Source organism: Mesocricetus auratus, unplaced genomic scaffold (genome assembly GCF_017639785.1).
Source record: "Mesocricetus auratus isolate SY011 unplaced genomic scaffold, BCM_Maur_2.0 Super-Scaffold_100011, whole genome shotgun sequence".
In the NCBI taxonomy this organism is placed as follows: Eukaryota; Metazoa; Chordata; class Mammalia; order Rodentia; family Cricetidae; genus Mesocricetus; species Mesocricetus auratus.
The window spans coordinates 83,730,213-83,753,495 of record NW_024429195.1 but is presented as its reverse complement, the minus strand read 5'-3'; the positions used below and the strand labels follow the sequence as shown (position 1 = coordinate 83,753,495).

General features: G+C 45.5%; 1 protein-coding gene across 4 annotated transcripts in view; it reads left to right on the top strand.

Moving 5' to 3' along the window:
* Positions 1 to 23,283, top strand: part of Rfx4 (regulatory factor X4) — a 147,443-nt gene that overhangs the window by 110,594 nt on the left and 13,566 nt on the right. For all 4 annotated transcript variants that reach the window (XM_005083789.4, XM_040755194.1, XM_040755193.1 and 1 more), the window contains 4 exons: positions 1,629 to 1,723; positions 2,096 to 2,213; positions 11,219 to 11,341; positions 11,683 to 11,844. In XM_005083789.4, coding sequence (XP_005083846.1) covers positions 1,629 to 1,723; positions 2,096 to 2,213; positions 11,219 to 11,341; positions 11,683 to 11,844 — 498 coding nt within the window. The remainder of the gene's footprint in view (positions 1 to 1,628; positions 1,724 to 2,095; positions 2,214 to 11,218; positions 11,342 to 11,682; positions 11,845 to 23,283) is intronic.

The window sequence follows — 23,283 nt, the reverse complement described above, 5'->3', positions numbered from 1 at the left end:
CCCTGAAGGCAGATGGGCCACACCCATACCTTATTCACATAAGTAAGGGGTAAGTTACACCACCACCCAATGCCCACCAGGAGAAGGGTCTATTCAGAAAAGCCCAGGCCCCTTGACTTACAGGCCCTGCTCTTCCACACTGTTGTCCTGAGGCCCCGTCTTCTGCTAGTCGGTCTAAGCCTGGGCTGTTTATAAACCGACATTCTCAGAGATTCCCTATCAGAGGGTGCTTCCTTTAAGGCCTCTCAAAGGCAAACAGAGCCCTAATAGTTGGACCTGTGGACATCCATGACACTTACTTTCCGGGTTTAGACCCTGGCCTTAACTCAGGTTCTTAGTCTTTCTTCCTTCACAGTTTCCTGTTTGTCTGCTGTTGCATCTTAGCAAAAACCACTGAAATAATAATGGAGTTTATCAGTTGTCTGTTCTCTGCCAAGTGCCATCAAACCCACATGTGTGATAGCATTAATTCTGTTTCTCAGCCACACAAGGGACAGTCTCAGGTTACTCCCATTTACATTTGAGAAAACTCAGCCCCAAAGAATTGATGGGACTTCCCCAGAGTCCTGTGATCTCCATGTGGCAGTGCTAGGCCTTGAACCTAAACCTGTGTCAGCCTCACAAGCCAGGGCAGCTCCTGCCGTGCAGGAGCAGAGGAAACCAACGCTTTCTCCTTCTCGTTCAGTTCAGGACCCCAGCCCATGGAAGACCCATAGCTAAGCTGGGTCTTCTCGCCAAGCTAGATAACATCTCAAGGCAGGCCCAAGAGCCTGTCTCCTAGGCAATTCTCCATTCTGTGTCAAGGTGACACTATTAGCCACCACACACTTCTATAATCCGAGAAAGATCAATGTACTTTTAAAGCCCATCTTTATGGTAAGCATTGGGACTATTTGGTTCTGCAGAGAGTTATCAAACAAGCAAAATAGAGTGAATTGGGCCGGCCTTCTCACATGTGAAAACATTGCTCAGATGCATGGAAACAAAAGAAATGTACAGATCTTGAACTGTTAGCACCATATCTAAAAACAACACCAAAAGAGATGTTTCCCACAGTGCTTCACTGATGTCCAAACACTTCCATGCTTACTTTCCTAACCTGAAGCTGAAGACAGGATGGAGAGAGGATCAAACGGTTTCATTTGCTTAGTATGCAATAAGTACACATGCCTAGCACTGAGAGGCTGGGTAAGCTGCTTACACAATATAATTGTGATCCAGAAACAGTGGGATCATTGCTCATGCCCCATCCCTGGGCAGACAACAAGAGATGGTGATGTCCTGGCCTAATGGTTAAGCAAGGCTTTCCAGGATAACAGCTGTGGCACAGATAATGCCAGCAATAAGACTTGATACCTTAGTAGCTGTTGGCCAGTGCTAGTAATGATACAGTGAAGGCTGGCTGAAGACAGTAATGTGCTGGGAGAGGTTTGGGGGGGATGCTGTGTCTGCTGGGAGAGGTTGGGGGAGACACTGTGTCTGCTGGCGAGAGGCAGAGGGAGGGCTGGAAGGACGTCATCTAGCTGGGTCGTGAAGAACCATGCAGTCCTGTCCTCTGTGCCTTTAAGGACAAACCACTATGGAGCTACAACTTGAGTAAGGCGTGTGGGGTTCTGCTTCATTTACAGTGTACCAGGAGTTTGACCACCTGCTGGAGGAGCAGTCGCCTATCGAGTCTTACATAGAATGGCTGGATACCATGGTAGACCGATGCGTTGTGAAGGTTGGTAGGCAGAAGGGAAGGGGCGGCCATGGCTCCCACAGATGGTCGGTTGTCTCTGTGGACACCTAAAACCCTAGAGTCCCTCAGCATCCACAGAGCTGTCCCCAACCATGAGAGGTGAGGGGACAGAGACAGAACTCTTATTTAATCTCCTGTCCCTGGTTCACCCAGGTATGCCTCCCTTACTCGTCCCTCACATAGTGCCTTCGCATCAGGTTTCATTAAGTGTTTATGCTGCTAAAACCAAAAAGACAAAAGAAAAAAATCACTGCTCCACAGGCTTGAACTTGAAGGTTTACAGACCTTCCCTCGTTTTTCAGAGCCAATAGTGAATGAAGAGCTGAAGTATTAAAGCCATTCGCTTGCTTGTAGGTGGCTGCCAAGAGACAAGGGTCCCTGAAGAAAGTAGCGCAGCAGTTCCTGTTGATGTGGTCTTGCTTTGGTACAAGGGTGATCCGGGACATGACCTTGCACAGTGCTCCCAGCTTCGGTAAGGCTATGCCAGTGACACACACACACACACACACACACACACACACACACACACACACACACACACACACACACGCTGTCCCATCACTTTTCTGGACTCTGTGGGGTTATTCAGTCTCACCTGCTGTCTCTGAGGCCACAAGGACATCAGTGTGAAGGTATCTGTGGGGGTGGGACACAACTCTGCTAGGTTTGTCAGAGAGCCAGAGGGCATGGAATTCTAAAGGAGAAGTAGTAAAGCAGCCTGTGTGAAAATCAGAGGTTTGCTGACCAAGAGACCTGCCAGCATTTAAGGAGGACCGGGTGGCAGTGGCCAGCTGCCCTTCGTCACGCCCCCAGTGTCTACCACTTCCAAAGGACGCTCTGCAGAATTCCACAGCTCTGGGCATTCTAAGGGGGCACAGATAGGCCCCTGAGTTTAAGCCTTTGCAAATGACCTGACTGACACCCCAAGGTTATTTTCTGCTATTTTTCATTTATGTTTCTTTTCATTTGTCAAATGATTGACTTTTGATGCTTTGATTGGTATTTCTTCAGAATTGCACTCTGACTTACTCTGTAGAAGGATTTTGCATGTCCTCTTTCGTTTTCCTGACCCCTTGGGTCACCCCCAAGTCCTCACCTACTACTGCCCACTGTGACAGTGCTTGAGGTCTGTCTCGAGGTCCTATCTCTGCAAGCAGAAACCTGGTCCCCAACTCAGTTAAGATATTATACTTCCTGCAGGACACAGTTGTCTGCTTTACAGCAGGGAGGATATATGTCTGAGTCCATATTGTCAATAGCAAGGGAGATGGGACCTAGATATTCAAAATTCCAAAACACTGGCCTCCATTTTCCGGCATCTCTACCAGGGATGGTTGGTAAAGTTTCTGGGTAATTGTTTCTATGATGTCTTCCTCTGCAAATACAGATGGGATTTTGCATCTCATAATTTCAGGTTAAGCCAATCAACCGTCAGCTCCGTCCGGGTTTAAACTTTTCCATCTAACTTTTTACAGACTTGTCTCCATTTCCCAGTTGTGTCATATAATGACGCGCCAATGTGGCAAACACAGGGGCGTTATTTAGGAGCTGTTATTTCTTCATTCTTGACTAAAGAGTTGGCCCACTCAGACATTTTGTTGGCTATTTCTTTCACTTCAGCCCTGGGGTTCTCTGAACCTGCCCATTCTTCAGCTACAGATGGAAACTCTCTTTGAGCAGAGCATGGGAATCTGATGATCGCTGCTTGGGCAGTGCCATCAGATGTGGCATTTTGATGACTTCCGGTCCATGGTGGTGAGCGCTAGCACATGTTACCTATACCACTGGAAAGATCATTTGTGCATAACTGCTTTTGATTAAGCAATGGATGAATGGTATCTTGAGTTTTTTTATTGCTTCAAAATCAAAGATTCAACCATTTTCCACACAAACACATGCATGCACACAGACAGTGAGGAACCTGGGCTCCTTGCCTTATCGCTGATCCGTGAAATAAGCATGCCACTGACCACCTCCTATCATGCAGGGATGGCAGTTTCCTTGGCATTATTCTTTGTAGTTCATTTGTTTGGGCTGAGTTAATAATCAGTGTAAAAATGGAAGCCTGGAAGCCTGGACAGAACAATTGTGGTTTATTAATGCCTTGGATTTCTTCCTGAGATGTATAAGTCATTAAAATGGGTAGAGTGTGTTCATTTCTTTTCCAATCACAGAAATGTGCTGGAAACTGGGGTAAATGGCTTGTGTGTGTGTGTGTTTAGACACAGTGAAATGAGAGGCGTTAACCCAGTTTCACTCATACAGTATTCTTCTCAGCATTGAGTAGGTTGAAACAATGCCTGCCTCTAAGGCCATTCAGCAAACTCTGAAATGGTCCAGCTCATCTGACTCATTGTTGAGTTCTGCAGCTTGGGGCGACAGGCAAGTTGAAAGAATGTGCGGCAGACAAAAGCCCAGCTCCCCCTTTCTGCATATATGTGTCAAAGACCCAGTTGGTGGCCGTGTTTGGGTCATGCGTTCACTGTATGAAAACAGCTAATTAGGAAAAAGAGCCCTCTGTTCCCTGGCCCCTCCCCCAGCTACAGGAGCCAGCTCTATGTATCCTATAAGTCCTGCATGGTCCTCAGTATGGGGAATGGTGTGGGGTTCATCCGAGTGCCAGCATGGCAGGCTGATCATTACAGTGGGCTTGTGGAATACCTCAAAGGGACCTGGCAGACTCAGAGCAACGCTTGGAAAGGTAGCTGACACCTTCCTTCTCCTTGACTACTTTTGAGTTTTGTCTCCACCGTTCCTCTTGCCGAGTCTAGGCTTTGATCTAGCGCAGCCAGACTTGGTGCCATAAACAGTGTCTCTAGAAGTTTGCAGAAATGACAGGTGATAAGCTTTGGTCCTGGTGATGATGGGCAATTGAAAGCATCTGTCTTAAGACAGATCTGATTCCAGTTTAGGGACACCTGAGTCTTCAGCCAGCAAACAGCCTTCACCTTTCCATGTGGATTTCACCAAATGTCCATTTATTTCACTGCTGTGGGCGTCTGGAAGGTGAGAGCAGTTGCTGGCACACTCCAGAGCAAACTATCTGAAAAGTCCAGCGTTACAGTGATGGGCAAGGCTACATAACCTTCCACACATCACTTTTCTATACGATGGTTTCGTGGTCCAGCATCAAAGCTCATTCTCCTGGAAGGCCCCATGGGCCTCTTTGATGGAGTGGCTCCCAGACCTGGTGGCTGTGATGGAATCTTCCAAATTGCCTCTCTACACTCAGGTGCCCTGGCTCAAAGCCTGCTAAACATGAAGACCCTGATGTTGCTAGAGTCACTCGAGAGAATGAGTTTCCTTCTCCACCTGTACCCCCACCTCCACAGACCCAGAGAGAAGGAGAACTTGCACAAGAGACTGAGTTCTTCCAGAGATAGGGCATCCTTCTCAGTTCAAGTGTAAGCCCTTTCCCATACACTGTCCTGACCCACCTGTCTTCCTCAGTTAAATACCAGAGGGAACTATGATCCAGTGTTCATGAAGAGTCTAAGAGATTTTAGACATCAATCTAGCATTTTTCCTATTGCTTCCTTTAGTGTGTCAGATGAGGAAACTGGGGTGAACTTAATAGGGCTTCTCAGAACTAGACATGTAATAAGGCAAACAGAAGCCAATAATACTTACCTTCACAAATATTTAGCAAAAATATAAGAAATAAATAATATAAATTTATTTATTTCAACTCCACAAGGCAGAAGAACACACAGGGTGGGAAGGAAGTTTGTTGAATTTTTTTGCCCAAGATCAAGGAGATGGAACGGCAGAGTTCTGGCTCAGAACCCATCCGCCTGACCACACTCGTTCTACACCGAAGTCCCAGGACTCATATGAATGGCAGAGAAGGGATAGATTATTTTATTCATGCTGATGGTTTTAAATTTATGGATTAAGATTTTTTTGTTTTGTTTTGTTTTGTTTTGAGACAGGGTTTCTCTGTATTGCTTTGGTTGTCCTGGAACTCACTCTGCAGACCAGGCTGGCTTCGAACTCACAGAGATCCACCTGCCTCTGCCTCCCGAGTGCTGGGATTAAAGATATGAGCCACCACTCCCAGGCTGATTAAGATTTTTTAATTTAAATGATGAGAGAAAATAATAAACATTAGACTGTTGCAAATACTAGCAGATGCCTGAAAACAATGGAATAATATCTTGTAAGTGCCAAGAACAAAAAATTGTCAATTTACTCAAGAGTGAGGGCAACAGAAAGTCATATTCAGCTATACAAAGACCAAGAGAATTTGGCCTCCACATGTATGCATCAAAAAGCAAAGGCTGCCAAAGAATGCACTTTGGCAAAAAGAAAAGCACAGCCACGAATATGCGGCACACACGAAACAGCCATTTTCTGATTGCTACTGCTATGTGACAAAATGCCCTAAAGCAGAGAAGCTTGAATCAGTCATCTCTGCGTCCGAGTTCTTGTGCTCAGTACCAAGGTGACTCTTGGTCTGCATGTGACCATCCACGGGACAGGTCTCAGACACAGGGCACGCCCTTCACTCTGTCTGTTCAAGAGCTCCGGGCTTCCTCTGCCTCATCATTAAATGCAAAGAATGTACATGAGCCTGGGGTCCTGTTTTCACATGAGAGAAAATTAATGTAAACAAATCTTACTACCTAACCCTTTATGCTTTTATTTGTTATTTGTGTATGTGGGGAAGGGTGGGTGAGGGGCGCATGCCACAACACAAGTGTGGCAGTCAGAGGACAACCTTTGGGAGCTGGCTCTCTCTTGTGCCGTATGGGTTCTCAGAATTGAACTCAGGTGTTCAAGGTTGGCAGACTGGTGATGTCCCCAAACTAATCTTTATGTGTGTCCTTTACAAAGGTAGAGCCTGGATTTAGGGGAAAATACATAACATGGAGTAATGAGAAGGGAATGCCGAAGGGGAATTAAAACATTAGAGGCCTTTGTTTCTACTACAACTAGTAAAGAACCAGATTCTGTCTGGGTTGTTTACCTATCCATATCTGTTTTTACAGTGAACGTGCAGAATGCATGTTTAGGATGAAATAAGAATTATGTCAGCATAATCTTAATTGGCAAGGGGAAATGGAATGCTATGCACATTTAAGAGTCGGTAAGAACTGAGGAGGCCAAGGCGGCGAAGGACACAGGCGGTAAACTGGAGGTCAGAACGAGACATAGAAACAATAATCTGAATAAGTGAGGAAACCTCTAATCCTGGGAAAACAGCAGCAAAAATATTTCAAGAGGCAAGATTTTCTAAATTATATGAGATAAATAGTCCTTAATTTATGAAAATCCCTACTTCCAAGAATCAAAATCAAAACTGGAAAGCAGTAGCACCCTTTTTATGAAGGAATCTCTGTTTCAAACCTGGCGAAAAGGATAGGAGAAAAGACCATTGTGAGTCAACTTTATTTCCCATGGGTGAGAACACTACAAGACCTCATTCCAGGCTGTTTTGTTTGAGATGCTCTCTCTCCGTGTAGCCCTGGCTGGCCTGAAATTCTCTCTGTAGATCAGGCTGGCATCAAACTCACAGAGACACCTGCCTCTGCCTCCTGAGTGCTGGGATTAAAAGTGTGTGCTGCCATGCCAAGCCTTTTCTTTTAACTCGTGATTAATGATGGTTGAAGTATCTAGGTGAGTAGGGGAAGGTGCTTGTGGCCAAATCTGATGGCCTGGGCTGGGACCCACATTGCGGACAGAGAACTTGTAGCAGTTGCCCTCTGACCTCCACATGTGCACAGGTGTGGGACACGTGTACTTCCATTCCCACTCCACACAAACAAAAAGAAAATGATAGTAATAACCATGATTGTAGGGGTCTACCAAAACTTCTGTATGGTTCAAAGTCTAATCATGGTTAGGTAGTATCCTGTATTCATAGATAAAAGATACGTCATATGGCATCTTTATCATTTATAGAGAAAAGAAAGCATTTGTTTGCAGTCACCTGCCATGACGTTTGAGAAACTCTTTGTAAAGTAGAAATCAAATGGAATATTAAAGATTATTTTAAAATATCTACAACAAATGATACATTAAATGGTGATGTTTGATAAGTTTTCCCATTTAAGGCATAAAAGTCAGGAATTACTTCCCATATGCTCTAATCAATATGTATAAGAGGTCTAGCCAATCAATAAATAAGTGAAATGTATGAATTAGAAGGAAAATACAAAGTCATCTATTTAGAGATACTATGATTGATAAAAAGAAGAGAGTCCAGGGCTGACAAGATGATCCAGTGGGTAAGGGGCCTACTGTGAGTCTTGACCCAGGGTGTTTGACCCAGGTGATCCAGTGGGTAAGGGGCCTACTGTGAGTCTTGACCCACGGTGTTTGACCCAGGTGATCCAGTGGGTAAGGGGCCTACTGTGAGTCTTGACCCACGGTGTTTGACCCAGGTGATCCAGTGGGTAAGGGGCCTACTGTGAGTCTTGACCCACGGTGTTTGACCCAGGACCCACCCACATGGCAGAAGGAGAGGACTGGGTCCTAGTAGTTGTCTGACCCCCACCCACATGCATGCATGCATAAAAACAAACGCAATAAAGTTGTTCTAAGAAAATAGCCTATAAGCTAAATGGAAATTAAGTTACTTCAGTTTTTATAAAATCATCAATATTTTCAGCACAGCACTGAAATACAATTTTAAAATAACCCCATTATTCATAGTAGCAACTGAGACTAAAAAGTATCTCAAAATAATTCTTTAAAGGAAGGTGTTACGCTCTCTCTGAAGCTTTATGGCTAGACATTGTGGCTCAGGCCTGCTGTGTCAGCACCCAGAAGGCTGAGGCAGAGGTCACTGCAAGCTCAAGTCCATAGTGAGTTCAAAGCCAGCTAGAGCCACATGGTGAGACCCCATCTCAAGGAAACAGACGGGGGGGAGGGGGCCCTTCAAAGAAAAAAAAAACTATAGTTCAAATTTGGAAAGTTGTGCCACCCAAACAAGATGGTAATTCTCTTTAATGTGTAAATTCAGTGGACTTCCTGCTCAGATCTTCAGTCTGTCTGAGTATAATAACCTGATTCTTAGACTCACGGAAACCGAAAGAGCTAGGAGAGTGAAGACTCTGTGAGGGTAAGGGCTCAGTGGACTAAGCTGATTACAAAGCAAGACAAGTGAAGAAAACCTCAGCTGCCAAAGCCAAACCGTCAGGGGCAGAGTCTCTAGCCCGTCCGATAGACTTGATGAGACAGGAGTGCGATTCAGGCCAGCGGATTTCTGAGGAAAGAATTTGAGGGTGACAAAGATAAAATTAGATGCCCCAACTTCCAAAAGGAAACATCTAAATGAAAAGCAATAACAGTGGCAAAATAATCCTAAAACTTCTTTAAGAAATAGGAAATGAGCCGTGGTGACGCTTGCCTTTAATCCTGGCACTCAGGAGGCAGAAGCAGGTGGATCTCTGTGACTTCAAGGCCAGTCTGGTCTACAAAGCTGCACAGACAAACCTTGTCTCAAAAAGACAAAACAACCCCCCCAAAAAACAAAAACAAACATCTGATTTAAATGTAAAAAAAAAGTTAAGCATATCACAAAGCTATAAGGTAAGTATACTAATGTTCATTTTAAAATGCTATCATTTTCTATAAACTAGTTTGACCAGAATTAAACCTTCATGGTGCCATTGGAAGGTCGAGTAGCTTAGGCCAGAGCATATTGTAAAGCAGTCTGCGCTTGACCACTCCTTATTCCTCCATTCTATGCACACTGAGTCTCTGCTGCATCCCTGACACTGATGAGCACAGACTGAGGATAGGAGGTTCTCTAAAAATCTCTCTCTCTCTCCCCCCTCTCTCTCTCCTCTCTCTCTCCCCTCTCCTCTCCTCTCTCTCTCCCCCTCCCTCCCTCCCTTCCTTTCTCCCTCCCTTTCTCTCTCTCTGTCTCTGTCTCTCTCCTCTCTCTGTCTCTCTCTGTCTCTGTCTCTGTCTCTCTCTCTCTCCCCCCACCCCAGTTTTCCTTCTATATTTACCCTCCCCTGTGGCCATGACTCCCTGGCACTGGACTGCTCTTTTCCCAATAATCCTAATGATGGATTTTAAAGGACACAGTAGCTCCTACTAAGTCAGGGTCTTGGTGCAGCCCTTGTAATCAGAGAAGCACAGAGTGGTTGTAGGCAGGGGGCAAGAGCTCTACAAAGTTCCTGTTCAGTAGCTCTACAAACAGAAACTCTGGAAATTAGCAGACCTGTTGAGTGTGTCGATGGTTTCTTAGGGGCTACCTGGACAAACAATACTAGGCAAGCCAATTTTTATCATCCAGGGTATTCCATTCTAACTTACCAGTTCATGGATGCTTCATTCCCTCCATGTTGACTTAGACCAACATCCTAGCAAATAAAACAATTCCTTCATTATGAATGCTTTAAGTACCTGATGTTATCCTTTGACTCTTTTTTATTGTGGATCAGTCATTGTATAATTCTTGAGATAATTACCTTTAGGCCTCTGGTGTATACTCATCTCCTTCTGCAATGTAAGCTTCATGGTCTTCCTTTCAGAGAACATCATGCTTCAACAGCAACTTCAGGAGCAGATGGATTCAAGTCCAGCTCTGCCACTTGACTGTGTTGTGTGGCTTTGCATGTTTCTGTGACTCCAGAGTCTCATTTTCCCCTTTATAACAAACTACTGTTTATCTCATGTAGCTGAGATGTGGATTATACACAATAACCTAATAGCTTGGTTGCCACAGAACACCCACTCACTGCACATCTAACTCTGTTGTTCTTATTTAAAAGAATTAGGCAGGCTAGGCTGAAGCACAGAAATCGCAATGCCATCTGTGCTGGGTGGTTTTAGACCCTGGGGACTGTTGAGCACAGACACTGATACATGGAACAGCCTTTAAAATGACTGCTTACTTTCCTTTTTAGGAATTATCTACATTCAAAATGAAGAACACTTCTTGAAAATCTCAAATTTTGTCCACCTGGTACCTTTTCTAAAAACCTTGTGCTAAATGAACCTCAAAAACATTTAGGGAAATAATTCTGTTATTGCAAATTTCCTATTTCTGTTCTATGCTGTGCCTTGGATTATACCAGGTACATTGGTAGACACCCATGAACTAGAAAGCACCTGCCATGGGCATACTTACTCGGTAGAAAGAATGCAAGTAAATGCCATTGTGTTGACAAAAGCTGAGTGAGAGCCCCGAGGCAAGGATGGGGCTGCCTGGAAACTGAATGCTCAGGCACACTTGGAGGGGCTCAGCACGTGCCACTTTTTATGGTGACATGTGCACAGACAGGAACTAAAGGGAATACGACAAAGGGCAGACAGTTGTAGCCATAAGGGGGAGGAATGAGGTCCCGAACTGGTGTTGAGAGGGGAGTCCACAACGTGGCCAGACTCCCTTTCCCGTTTGAACTGTGTTCAGAGGAGAATCCACAGCGTGGCCTGACTCCCTTTCCCGTTTGAACTGTGTTCAGAGGAGAGTCCACAGCGTGGCCTGACTCCCTTTCCCATTTGGTCTTTCCTCACCAGGGTCTTTCCACCTAATCCACTTGATGTTTGATGACTACGTGCTCTACTTACTAGAGTCACTGCATTGTCAGGAGCGGGCCACCGAGCTCATGCGGGCCATGAAGGGGGAAGGAAGCAGCACTGGTAAGCTGGAGCCTCCATGGCCCTGTCAGAGCTTAGCTCTCTGACTAATGTACTCCCTCCTTCTGTTTCCCTAGTCCCACACACCAAAAACTAGCTGTGGTGAGGGAGTCAGGTGCTGAGAAATCAGCCCCACCTTCCTCTTGAGAGTGGGCACCCGTGTGTGTGTGTGTGTGTGTGTGTGTGTGTGTGTGTGTGTGTGTGTGTGTGTGTAAACCACGGAAGGGCTTAAGCAGGGAGTAACCAATACAACACAGATTAGAAAGCATATTCCCTTTCTTTGTGGTTCTTAAGGCTACTGGACTTGACCTTGGCATCTAAGAACTTGCCTTTTCTATTTGTAGCGGAAGTCCAGGAAGAGATTATCTTGACCGAGGCTGCCCCACCCACCCCTTCACCAGTGCCACCATTTTCTCCAGCAAAATCTGCCACATCTGTGGAGGTGCCCCCTCCACCCTCCCCTGCCAGCAACCCGTCCCCCGAGTACACTGGCCTGAGCACAACAGGTAAGCGGAGGGTCGCCAAAGTGCTGGGTAGGGAGAAGATGTTGAAAGCAAGAAATTTCTGGAAAACAGTCTTCCTGAAAAGACAAAGAAAACTGCCAAGACTTGGGAATCTTCTTGGATTTGTGGGATGCTTACAGGTCTCAAATTACTCATTAGTATACCTTCCGTATGTTGCTGCTTTCAGTTGGCAGATTAAACACATGATAAATCTCTATTCCCCAAAGTAGGCCACTGAAATTATTAATGTTACATGAGTCAGTATGCAGGCATTCTTGAAAACAAGAAACATGAGCCCAGGCCTGAGCACCGTCCCTGGGAAGGTGGACAGGCAAGAGGCCATGTGAAGCCACACTAAGACTGAATGAGACAGCATCTGTGAGCAGAGTTGGTCTTGGGTCACCCTTGGGCCATCCAGAGCATGACTGGTGAAGCTGATACTATAGAAGGATGTTTTGAACACAGCACAAGATCCATACTGTGTTCTCATATGTCAAACCATACCCAAGAACTGTTCAAGCCCAGGTAATTAATCATTCATATCTAAAACAACTGAAAGAACCCCAAATAGATATTTGTATACCAATTTTCATAAAAATATTTATAATTGCCAAAAGATGGAAAGGACCCATGTGTGTCCTTTGCCTATTGAGGGGTGAATGGATAGAAGCATGATATATTATAGAACATAATTTAGCCTTGAATTTAGAAGAAATGGCATTCTATAACATTATAACATGAATGAATCTTGAAAGTTTTGTGCTAAGGGAAATGAGCTAGACATTAAAGGACCCTAAAGCTTCATAGAGTTGAAACAGAAGACAGGGGTGGGGACAGGGGGACAGAGTTTCAGTTTGGGAAGATCAGGAACTTTGGAGATGGGTGGTGACGGTAGACATACGACCCAACAAACATCCAGACGCAACTACACTGAAAAGGGCTTAACTGATAGATTTCAGGTCCTCTCTCCCTCCCTCCCTCCCTCCCTCCCTCTCTCTCTCTCTCTCTCTCTCTCTCTCTCTCTCTCTCTCTCTCTCTCTCTCTCTCTCACACACACACACACACACACACACACACAATCACCATGGCATTGCTGTTCCTGGGGAGGGGGAGTCATGAGAGTCAGAGATCCTCAAAGAAATAAACAGCTGTTGAAAGAGAAATTCCAACAGATAGGTTGAAAAGAAAACAAAATACAACTGAAAGATAACCAAAAGAATGAGCTAAGAGATTCTCCGATAATGCAATCAATGCAAAGAAGTACATGTTAAGTATGAGCTCTGCTAAGGGACAGAGCTGACACATTCAGGAATTACAGCATGCTACTACTGTGTTCTGAGACAGCTGTGCAGCCCTGGCTGACATGGAACTCCATATGAACAGACCAGGCCAGCCTCAAATTTGTGGTGAACCTACTTCCTTTGCCCCTGAGTGCTAGGATTGCAGGTGTGTGCCCAAACCAGTGTTCACATTTTAAATAAGTGTTCCAAGAAACAGCAGGGCATGGCGACCCCTGAGGCTGTAAGACGGGATTGCTGAGTGTTTGAGACCACACTGGGCCTATGGGGTGGGTGGGATGGGGCTGCAGAGTAAGCTCTTACCTCAAAAACAGAAATCAAGGAAAGGAGGGAAGGACAGGCAGGAAGTGAGAAGGGAAAAAAGAAAGCACTGGGCTGCTAGAATGAACCAAAGCAAGCTCAGGAGGGAGGGAAGGAGAGAGGGAAGGAGGAAGGGAGGGAGGGAGGGGGGATGGAAGGAGGGAGGCAGGGAGGGAGGGAGGGAGGGAGAGAAGGAGGGAAGCAGGGAGGGAGGGAGGGAGGCAGGGGCAGATAGAGACAGAGAACACTAATAGTTTAATGGTTTTACAGAATACAGAGATAAGACTTAGGGTAACAATGTCCTTTCCTTGACTCCTGAGGTGATTAAATGGGGGTGCGGGTGAAAGTCATCTCTAAACTCACTGAATAAAATCAAAGAGATCGCATCAGCTCCAAAGAGAACAGATAATCACCAACGGAGACTGAGCTTGATGCCATTTTCATCGGCATTAGATTCAGTATCTGATGCAGTGTTTAACTTGCATTGAAAATCTTCAGTACAGAATTCTGTTTCATAGCTTGTACATGCAAACAGGCGGCGTGAGTGCATGGATACATACATATTTTTAAAGTGCCAAGTCCTGTGCTAAGTGCTGTGTATGGTATGAATATTACTCCACCAAGGCCTTGCTACCAGAAGGCCACACAGGGATGAGAGAAACAGAGACGATCACAGGAGAGAGCATAATCAAGGTAGGAACTGCTGCTACAGGACGGTCAAGGCAGGGAGTCCATGGCTGGCGGTATCAGGAGAGACTCCGAGGAGTAGCGGGTTGGGTAAGGTGCTGTGCCATCTTTTTTCCTCAGCCCTTTCGTTAGGTGGACTTGGTGCTATGTAGTATGTAAGGAGGTATCACAGCAGAGAGCCACTTCTTGCGTGCACACAGCTTTGGTGGGGATTTCTGTCACAAGGAAAGCATTTTAAATGCCGCCATTTGGAAGTGCCCATTGTCCCAGATTCTAGTGGTCCCCAGACCATCAGTGCAGCACAATTTAACAAACAGACTCATGGCCCATGCCTGGGAATCCTGCTGAACAAACCTTCAGAAAGGCAGTTATGACACTCGTAGGGAGGGGACTAACAGAGGAAAAACACATTTTTGCTCACTGACACAAAACGTGTACGTACTGTTCACGGTTCCAGCACTCAGGGTCTTCCTAGATTGGAGTATTATTATATCAGCATCCCTGGGTCTCCTGCTTCACCAAGGAAGCAGCTGGGCAATGAGCTGCCAAGAGCCACTTCCCTGAACCATGCTCCGAACAATTCCACCATCACCAAGGCAAGCACAGAGTGACTCATGGCCATATCAAACAGTGTGATCAGGGTGAACAGCTTCCTCCCAGCATGGCCCATCAAACCAAGGGGTAGCTGGGAAATGGGAAGGTGTGACGGATGTGCAGGGAGCCTAATAGGAGCATCTCAGACTCATCCTGCCAGTAAGTCTGCCTGCCTTTCTTTGTAGTGATTTGAAGGCCTCAAGCTAGGGGCAGGTGTGACAATGACCAAGGCCACAAAAATATCATAAAAGTGTTGAGAGATTTCTGTGGAATGTGCTGCAGGTCATAAAAATCCATTCTTAGGAACACAAATGTGAAACAGGCTCTCCAGACGCCTGTAGGCTTTGAAGATTCTGGCACATTCCAGCTTTGTTCTCAGGTATCTCCAGAGGGCATTAAAATGTCATCCTGCATAAGCGTATCTTTGCTATTTTTCTCTATTACCACTTCTGAAATACTCCGTGGATCAAGTCTAGATCCAGAGACTGGATCTTGACATGCAATGGGCCATGGTCCCAGAAGAAACACACATAATTTCCTAAGAAGCTGCATGGTTTTATGTATATGCTATAAATGTATTATTATAGAGTTCTTAACTTTGGGGTCTTGTGCATACTTTCATTGAATAATATAACTTAGAAAATGAATATATAAATTTAGTAAAACCTACCCATCATGCTCTTTTAAAAAGTTAACTCAGTATATGATTTTAATGCCCAGTTTTATTAAATTGATGTTTTATATCTACTTTCCAAAAAATTTAAGAACAAAAATTCCATTTATTTGTGTATTGTGTATGCTCAGGTGCGTGCATGTGTCTGCATTCATGTGTGAGTATGTGTGTGTACACATGTGCGTGAGTATGTGTGTGTGCACATGTGCATGTGTGAGCATGTGTGTGTGCACACGTGTGGATGTACATGTGCATGTGTATGCATGTGTGCACATGAGCATGTGATGTGTGAGTATGTGTGTGTACACTTGTGAAGGTGACAGGAAAACTTGTATAGTTGATTCTCTTCTCCTACCCTGTGAATTTCAGGGATTAAACTCAGGCCATCAAATTCAGTGGCAAGAGCCTTTCCTACTGAACCATGTCGCCAGACTCAAACCAAAATTTATTTTAGGAAGCCAGAATAAGGGCTGGGAATGTAGCTTAGTTGGTAAAACACTTGTTTAGCATTCATGAAGTCTTGGGTTCAATTCCTAGTGGTACATAAGCCTGGAGTGTTGGTGCAACTCTGTAATCCCAGAACTCAGGAGGTACAGGCGAGATCAGAAGTTCGAAGTATCACTGAACAAGCAATGTAGTATCAGGTGTGACTTATAGTCAAGGTCAGTCAGATACTGTCTTTTCACCAAACCAATGTCTCCTTTAGATGGACTTGTCTTTGCTTTTCAGCTATGAAAAAGAGGGCAGGCCAGGTGTTGGTGGCACACACCTTTATTCCCAGCACTCAGGAGGCAGAGGCAGGTGGATCTCTGTGAGTTTGAGGCCAGCCGGGTCTACAGAGCGAGTTCCAGGACAGCCTCCAAAGCAATACAGAGAAACCCTGTCTCGAAAAACCAAAAAAAAAAAAAAAAAAGAAAAAAGAAAAAGAGGACAGTTGTCAAGCTTGTCCATGGAGCACACAGTATTAGTCAGTGACCTATGACCTCAGGGTAGCCTTTGATGCAAGTGCCAGGGTAGACTGGGTGTCACAGAGGGTGAGCTACGACTTACGGGAAAACAGTTTCTCTATTCACTCATGTCTAGGTCTAGACCCATAGCCATGCAGATGTATATTCTTAAATACGTTAAGACTGCTATGGTTTTTAAACAAGAGGCTGGGGGGGGGGAGGAACTAGCACAGGCACCTGAAACGGAGGCTGCCAAGGCCAGTAGAGTGAGTTTGCGACGCCTGTGGACATCCCGTGATAAGAGCTAATTTCCACTAGGTAAGACCTCGCCTGCTGCCATCCGCCCGCCTGGGACTCTGTGGGTTTGCCTCCTCCCTCCTGGTCAGGCAAAGGTCAGAAACTTCAAATTTAGGGGACCGGGCAATTTTATGCCTCAGGGGCATGGCAGGTGGTACCTAATTGATCAGTCTATTTAACATGACATCAGGCTGCAATTCTTTAATGTCACTTAAAACAAAATGTTACACTCAGACTCTGTCTGGGTAGGCCACCAAAGGGCTCTAAAACCCCTATTTATGATGTCATTTTAAGTGTTCCCTCCTTTGGCAATGACAATAAAAGTTAACTATTAAGCTCATGTTTTCAGCTTCCCACCCAGGTTCCCTGCAACACAAAACCAGCAAACTTGCTCATTGGGAAGTTAGGTTGCCTGATGAAACAGGGGGACTCCTCACAAATGGCCCTGACAGTAGAACATCTGGCCTGCCCAGCTGTATTTTCTCTGCAGCAGTTGAGGATGTCCCCAAGATAACTGACCCTTCGACTTTCCAAATAACAAAAGCCCACTTGTACTAAGGACAAGGAAGGCCAGTGGCTCCCGATGGTGGGCACTGGTGACTCATTTACAGTGAATCCCCCTCCATCACCGCTCCTTCCTCCTCACTGAAGGAACAGAATTAGAAGAAATGAATCAGGACAGGGAAAAAGACCGTCACACACATGCTTTGATTTCACTCCATCATCATGTCTTGACCGTGTTCATCTGTCCACTCGTCTTTTATTCACTTGTCCATGCAATAAGCACAGGTTCTGTGTTTAGTCTGTGCCCAGCCCTGGAGGAACAGAAGTGCAAACAAAACAAAACAGATGTGGCCACTGCCCTTGGTGGTACTTAGATTCCAGTGGGTGAGAGTTAACACAGAAGTAAACTACCAGGTAAATATGTAACTCCAAATGGCCATAAGAGGTATGGGTGAATAGCAATGTGTTATGGAAAAGTATAACCTGGAGGCCTACCCAAGTTGTCACAAAACTGATCAGTCACAAGGAGCCAACCACATAGGACTTGGGGAAGGACAGCGTGGACATCTTGTGCACAGGTTGGAGGCAGAAAGGGCTTGGTCTATGAGAACTGGCTGCGGCATGTGAGTGGGGGAGAGCGTGCCAGAGATGAAGTCAGCATGTCTTCCTGGGAATGCATCTACTTGTTGCTGCTGGCCACTTTGGTCAATCTGATCTTGACCATGGAGCTTTTTGTGCAGTAACTCAGGCAGGCAAGGCTTCCCATGTTAGTGGGCATACTCCTTAAACACAGCTATCCAAAACACTCTGGCAGCCATGAATGCAATAGAGATGTAGGTAGATCTATATACATAGTCTTCCTGTCACAGTCTCGAAGGATATAACAAATTTTTGTTTGGTGTATCTCGGAAAACAAGTGTTATTACCCAAATAAAACTGTGTGTGATTATAGTAATTAAAAGCAGTCAATCAAACAAAAAATATATCTGCCATGGCTGGAGAGATTACTAGGGATTAAGAACTTTGGATGCTCTTGCAAGAGGATCTGGGCTTGGTTCCTAGCCCCTCCCCCCATGATATTCTAGTGCACATACATGCATGCAGGCAAAATATCCATGTGCAGTTTATACACCTTTTAAAATAAAAACCCAAGATGTCCAGCACAGTGTCTATCAGGCACATATCAGCCAGGTCAACTAAGGAACTTTTCCCTGCATTTGGTTTTCATAATTTAAGTTTGAGCAGCTGCAAGTGACTGGTGGCTGGTATCTATGGCATTGAGTTCCAGAGTCTCCACACACTCACCAGAAAGTACAAGCAAAGACTTAGGGTAGATTTTCCAGGGCTGGGGACAGGTCAAGTGATCTCATCCACCAACTGGAGGAGAAGATAGAGTTTACACAAGCGTTCAGCAGAATTCCTCAAATGCTAGGCTGGGGGTGTGATTCAGTGATAGGATGCCTGCTTAACATGTGGATTCAATTTCCTGCACTGGTGGAAAGGTTTTTCTTTTAAGCAGACTATGTGTCAGAAAGCAATGTGTTACACAGCCTTGCTTCTTGGTGCCCGGCGCATGGACCAACAGCATTGTCATCTTTGAGATTTCTTACTAGAGTAAATGCTGCACCGCTGACCCAGGAGGACCAGGATCTGCATTTTAGCACTATCTCCAGGAATCTGAGAGTGGGAAGTGTGGCAGCTGCGGGAAGGCTGTCGAGCCAGGGCAGACTGCATTCAACATGTCTGCATCTAACCTGAGTGAGGTTCTTCACTTCTTGGACTCAACTCTCTCACTTGAAAAAGGATATATGGCAGATCTGGGTTTGGTATTGTGTGCCTGTAATCCCAGCCCTTGGGACTGAATTTGAGCTGAGGCTGGAGAAAGGAAGTTCATGTGTTCAAGACCATCCTAGGATAGGAAGTCCTGTCTCAGAACAAACCAAACAATACAGCAAAGGGATGTAATGCCTCTGACCCCAAAACAACGTGGGAAAAAAACACAAATGAGCTCGGCTTCCCGTTGGGTGAACAGTCACTAATTTATTCGAGGACTTGCTGAAGGCCTTTTCCTGGTGCACTTTCTAGCCTGTGCTTGCAAACCCACCCAGAACCAAAACAAGCTTGAGGAAGAATGTTCTTTTGGGAATGGGGTTTCAGCTCTATAAAGCTACCATCAGCTGCCCCTTGAGGATATCTTTATAGAATCCTGAATAGTCAGGAGCCCTACCACTACCCTCAGACCTTTAAATGCGTGGGGTTGGTGGCAACAGAAGGAAATACGGGAATTAGGCAAATGGGAAGCGTTGTTGTTAAGCAACAAACAGCAAGCGTCTAGGCTGTATCAGCTTTTCCTTACAGGTGTCTTCTCACTGGAGGTCCCCACCCAAGAGCTGGCATTCAGGGGATATTCTCTCTGCTCCCCAGGCAGAAACTGCTTCTCACCCAAGCCAGTAGGTGTTAATCTGCTTAAGGCTGCCTGAGTGGATGCATTGGGTTGCTGGCATATTGCCATTTAGAGGTTTTGTTCCCTGGACCACTGGGGCCCATTTTCCCAGGAGTTCTACTAGCTTTTTGTTTGATAAGGGCTATTCCTCGCAGTGTTGGCTCCTTCCACAAGAGATTCAATGGAATCAAATTTTACTGAACACCTATTATTTGGCAGACCCAGTGCTGGGGATGGAGACTTGAATTAGCAGTGGCTGTGCTCCAGGGGCTCAGACAAAAGTAACTTCTGTTGCATTCCCTCAGGTGATGGCTATCCCACCAAGTCTTCCTACTGCCTAGACAAAACCCTCTGCCTTCCTTAACTGCCCCTGTAAATAGTCACCGACTTTGCCCACTGCCCTTCGGAACAACCAGGACTTGAAGAGCTAAGCACTTGCTTGTTGTGATTGACTCGTTCGTCTCTTAAACTTTTCAAGCCTTCCCATCACAGTTTCTGGTAGTAAATCTACTTACATTTTTATGAATTCTTTTCACATAAGCAATATGCATTTGTTACATAAAACACCAAAACAAAACCAAAAAATTTTAAATCACCAAATTTCTCACCCAGAAATAGCACATTTCAGTAAAAAAAAAAAGAGAAAACTTTTAGAGTGTGTATGTGTGTGTGTGCATGTGTATGTGTATGAGTGTGTATGTATGTGCATGTGTGTGTGTGTGTGTGTGTGTGTGTGTGTGTGTGTGTGTGTGTGTTTTCGGTCTGTGTACACCCATGTGGAGGCCAGAGGTGGTTTCCTCTGTTGCCGCTCTCTACCTTGTTTGGTAAAAAAGATCCCTCTCAGACCCTGGAGCTGGCTGGCAACTGAACTCCCGGACCTTCCTGTCTGCACCTCCCCAGGCTGGGATTATAGGAATACAGCCCCTGCCAGCTTTTTACAGCCATCTAAAGACCTGAGCTCGGGTCCTCACACTAGTACAGCCATCACTTTACGATGGAGCGATCTCTTCAGCCCCTCTGAGGAGATTTAAAGCACAGAGAAGGGGATGCGTTTAATCCAGTCACTCCATCACCTGATTATCTTGGGAGTTTCCTCTTCTGATCTTTGTGCCACTCTTAGGAATGGTAACTCACAATGCTCCTGATGAAGCCACTCTTTCTGGTAGTTTATGAGTGATTCCTAACATTGTGCCCAGGGAAGACTACGACAGATGTGAAATGCAGAAAGTGAATGAGGGCCCCAGTGACGTCACAGAAACACATTCTCTGGAAGTCTGCTGTAATTGGCTGTCTTACAGTCACAGTCAGAATTCCATCCCAAGTGTGCTGGCTTTCATTATTGTGGAATTAGCTTTTTTTATTTTATTTTATTTTTTTTTGGTTTTTAACGAGACAGGGTTTCTCTGCATTGTTTTGGAGGCTATTGGTCCAGCCCAGCCTCGAACTCACAGAGATCCGCCTGCCTCTACCTCCCGAGTGCAGGGATTAAAGGTGTGCGCCACCAACGCCCGGCAGCTTTTCATTATTGTAACAAGTAATCAAGACAGTTTATTCTGACTCAGTTGTGAAGGTCTTAAGTAGGCCCTGGTGCTCTGGGTTGGGGTGACATATCATGGCTGAAGCCCATGGTGAAGCAAAACCACTCACCTGATGGCCAGGAAGTGGAAGAGAGTGAAGAGGAGGCTCCCACAATCCCTTTCATGGGCGTGCTGTCATGACCCAAACCCCCACTTGGCCCTGCCACTTAAACTCTAGACATCAAGCCTTTAACACATGAACCTTAAGACACAGACTACAGTACACACGTACTCTCAGCAGTAGAGAGGTCAGGACAGGAGGATTGAAAGCAGCCTGAATTATAGAGTGAGACCCTGTTTTAAAACAATAAAACAAGCTACCATAAAAAATATAGTGTCTGGTGATAAGATTGACCCAAAAGCTTGTCTTCTTCCTTAGAATCTGGAATGGGGGACATAGAAATATACTGTAAGGGCCTTCCAGGAGGGCTGGGGCTGGGGGTAGTTCTCTGCAGACTAAAGGACTTGTGCATAAGTCTGAGTTCAGTCCCTGAAGCCCACGTAGAGATGGAAGGGAAAATGTAGGCCCACAAATCTGTCCTCTGACCTCTACATGCAGACGGTGACATGCGCCCCAGCAATAATAGTAATTATTATTATTTTTATTTCTAAAACAAAATTTAAAGTTAAAAAGAAAAAACAAAAAGAGGGGGCTGGGGAGATGACGAAGTGGGCAAAGCCAGCTGGAGTGGCACATGTCTGTAAATAATTCCAGTACTGGGGAAGCAAGGTGTATGGCTCCCAGCTCGCCGACCACCCTGCTTCGCTGAACGCACAAACTCCAGGTTCAGAGTAAGACCCTGTCTCAAAAAAAATAGTGAAAAACAACTGAGTAAGACACCTGACGTTGATCTCTAACCTCAACACATGCCTACCCCCAAACATGTACACACATGCCACACTACAACGCCTGAACGCACGAAGCGTAGCTCCTGAATCTCATTAAAACCCACTGCCCATCAGGTTCTTTGTCACATATTATCTTAGTCCTTACAACAGTCTTGCAAGATAGAGATGACTAATCCTATTTTACAGAGAATGAAGCAAAGGTTCCTAAGATTTGAGAGGGCTTGCCCAGCATCCTCCAGCTAATACGTGGTAGAAATAGGTCTCAGAGCACAGAGACACACAGGCAGAGAAAGGGGCAAGTGTGGGGCTGGCCCCGCTGGCCTCGGGCAAGCCATCCATCATCCTCTGAAGCCTCCCTCCCTCAGCCAGTGCAGATACACCGAGCTGTCTGAAGAATCCAGATGACGTCCACCATGGGCGGTACTGGTGACATGGCACAGGCTAGTGTGGCTTCTTTACGTGGCCATCTGAAAGAAGCTCCCAGAGGATCTGATTCCAAGGACAAACGGGCACGTGTTACCAAGTCACAAGGCTCCTAACTGTAGCATCAGATCCCGGGTAAAGGCCACGGGAGGGGAGATGGGCATTTAGGAAATGCTGTTTCACCAGATCCCTAACTACACTTTTCTCTCCAAGCTGGCCTTTTTTCTTTTTTCTCCCACCTTCATGCTCTCAAGTCCTCTGTGCTTGTGGATGTTTCCCCATATTTTAATTTAAGGATATTTGGAGAGAGAGCACTTAGCCCAGTGCCTGGCCTTGATAGACACTCAACAGAACAGGACACATTGTTATGCTCTTGAAGTAAATCATTGCCACTTTATCAAGAATGGTATTATCTGTGTTCCAAGTTTGCAGATTTACATATGTTCATAGTGCAAGGCACTTTCCCTCATGGCTCCTCCTTGCCAGGTCTCTGCCAGGCACACAGCATAGTGCCAAACCTACCCCATGTCAATGCAGCTATTTCCTGTGCTATCAGCAAAGCCTTGGGAGAAGGACAGATTGAATAATTCTTCTTCTTCTTCTTCTTCTTCTCCTTCTCCTTCTCCTTCTCCTTCTCCTTCTCCTTCTCCTTCTCCTTCTCCTTCTCCTTCTCCTTCTCCTTCTCCTTCTCCTTCTCCTTCTCCTTCTCCTTCTCCTTCTCCTTCTCCTTCTTCTTCTTCTTCTTCTTCTAAAATGTATACAGCATTCTGTAGGCGCATATTCCTGCAGGCCAGAAGAGGGCGCCAGATCTCATTACCGATGGTTGTGAGCCACCATGTGGCTGCTGGGA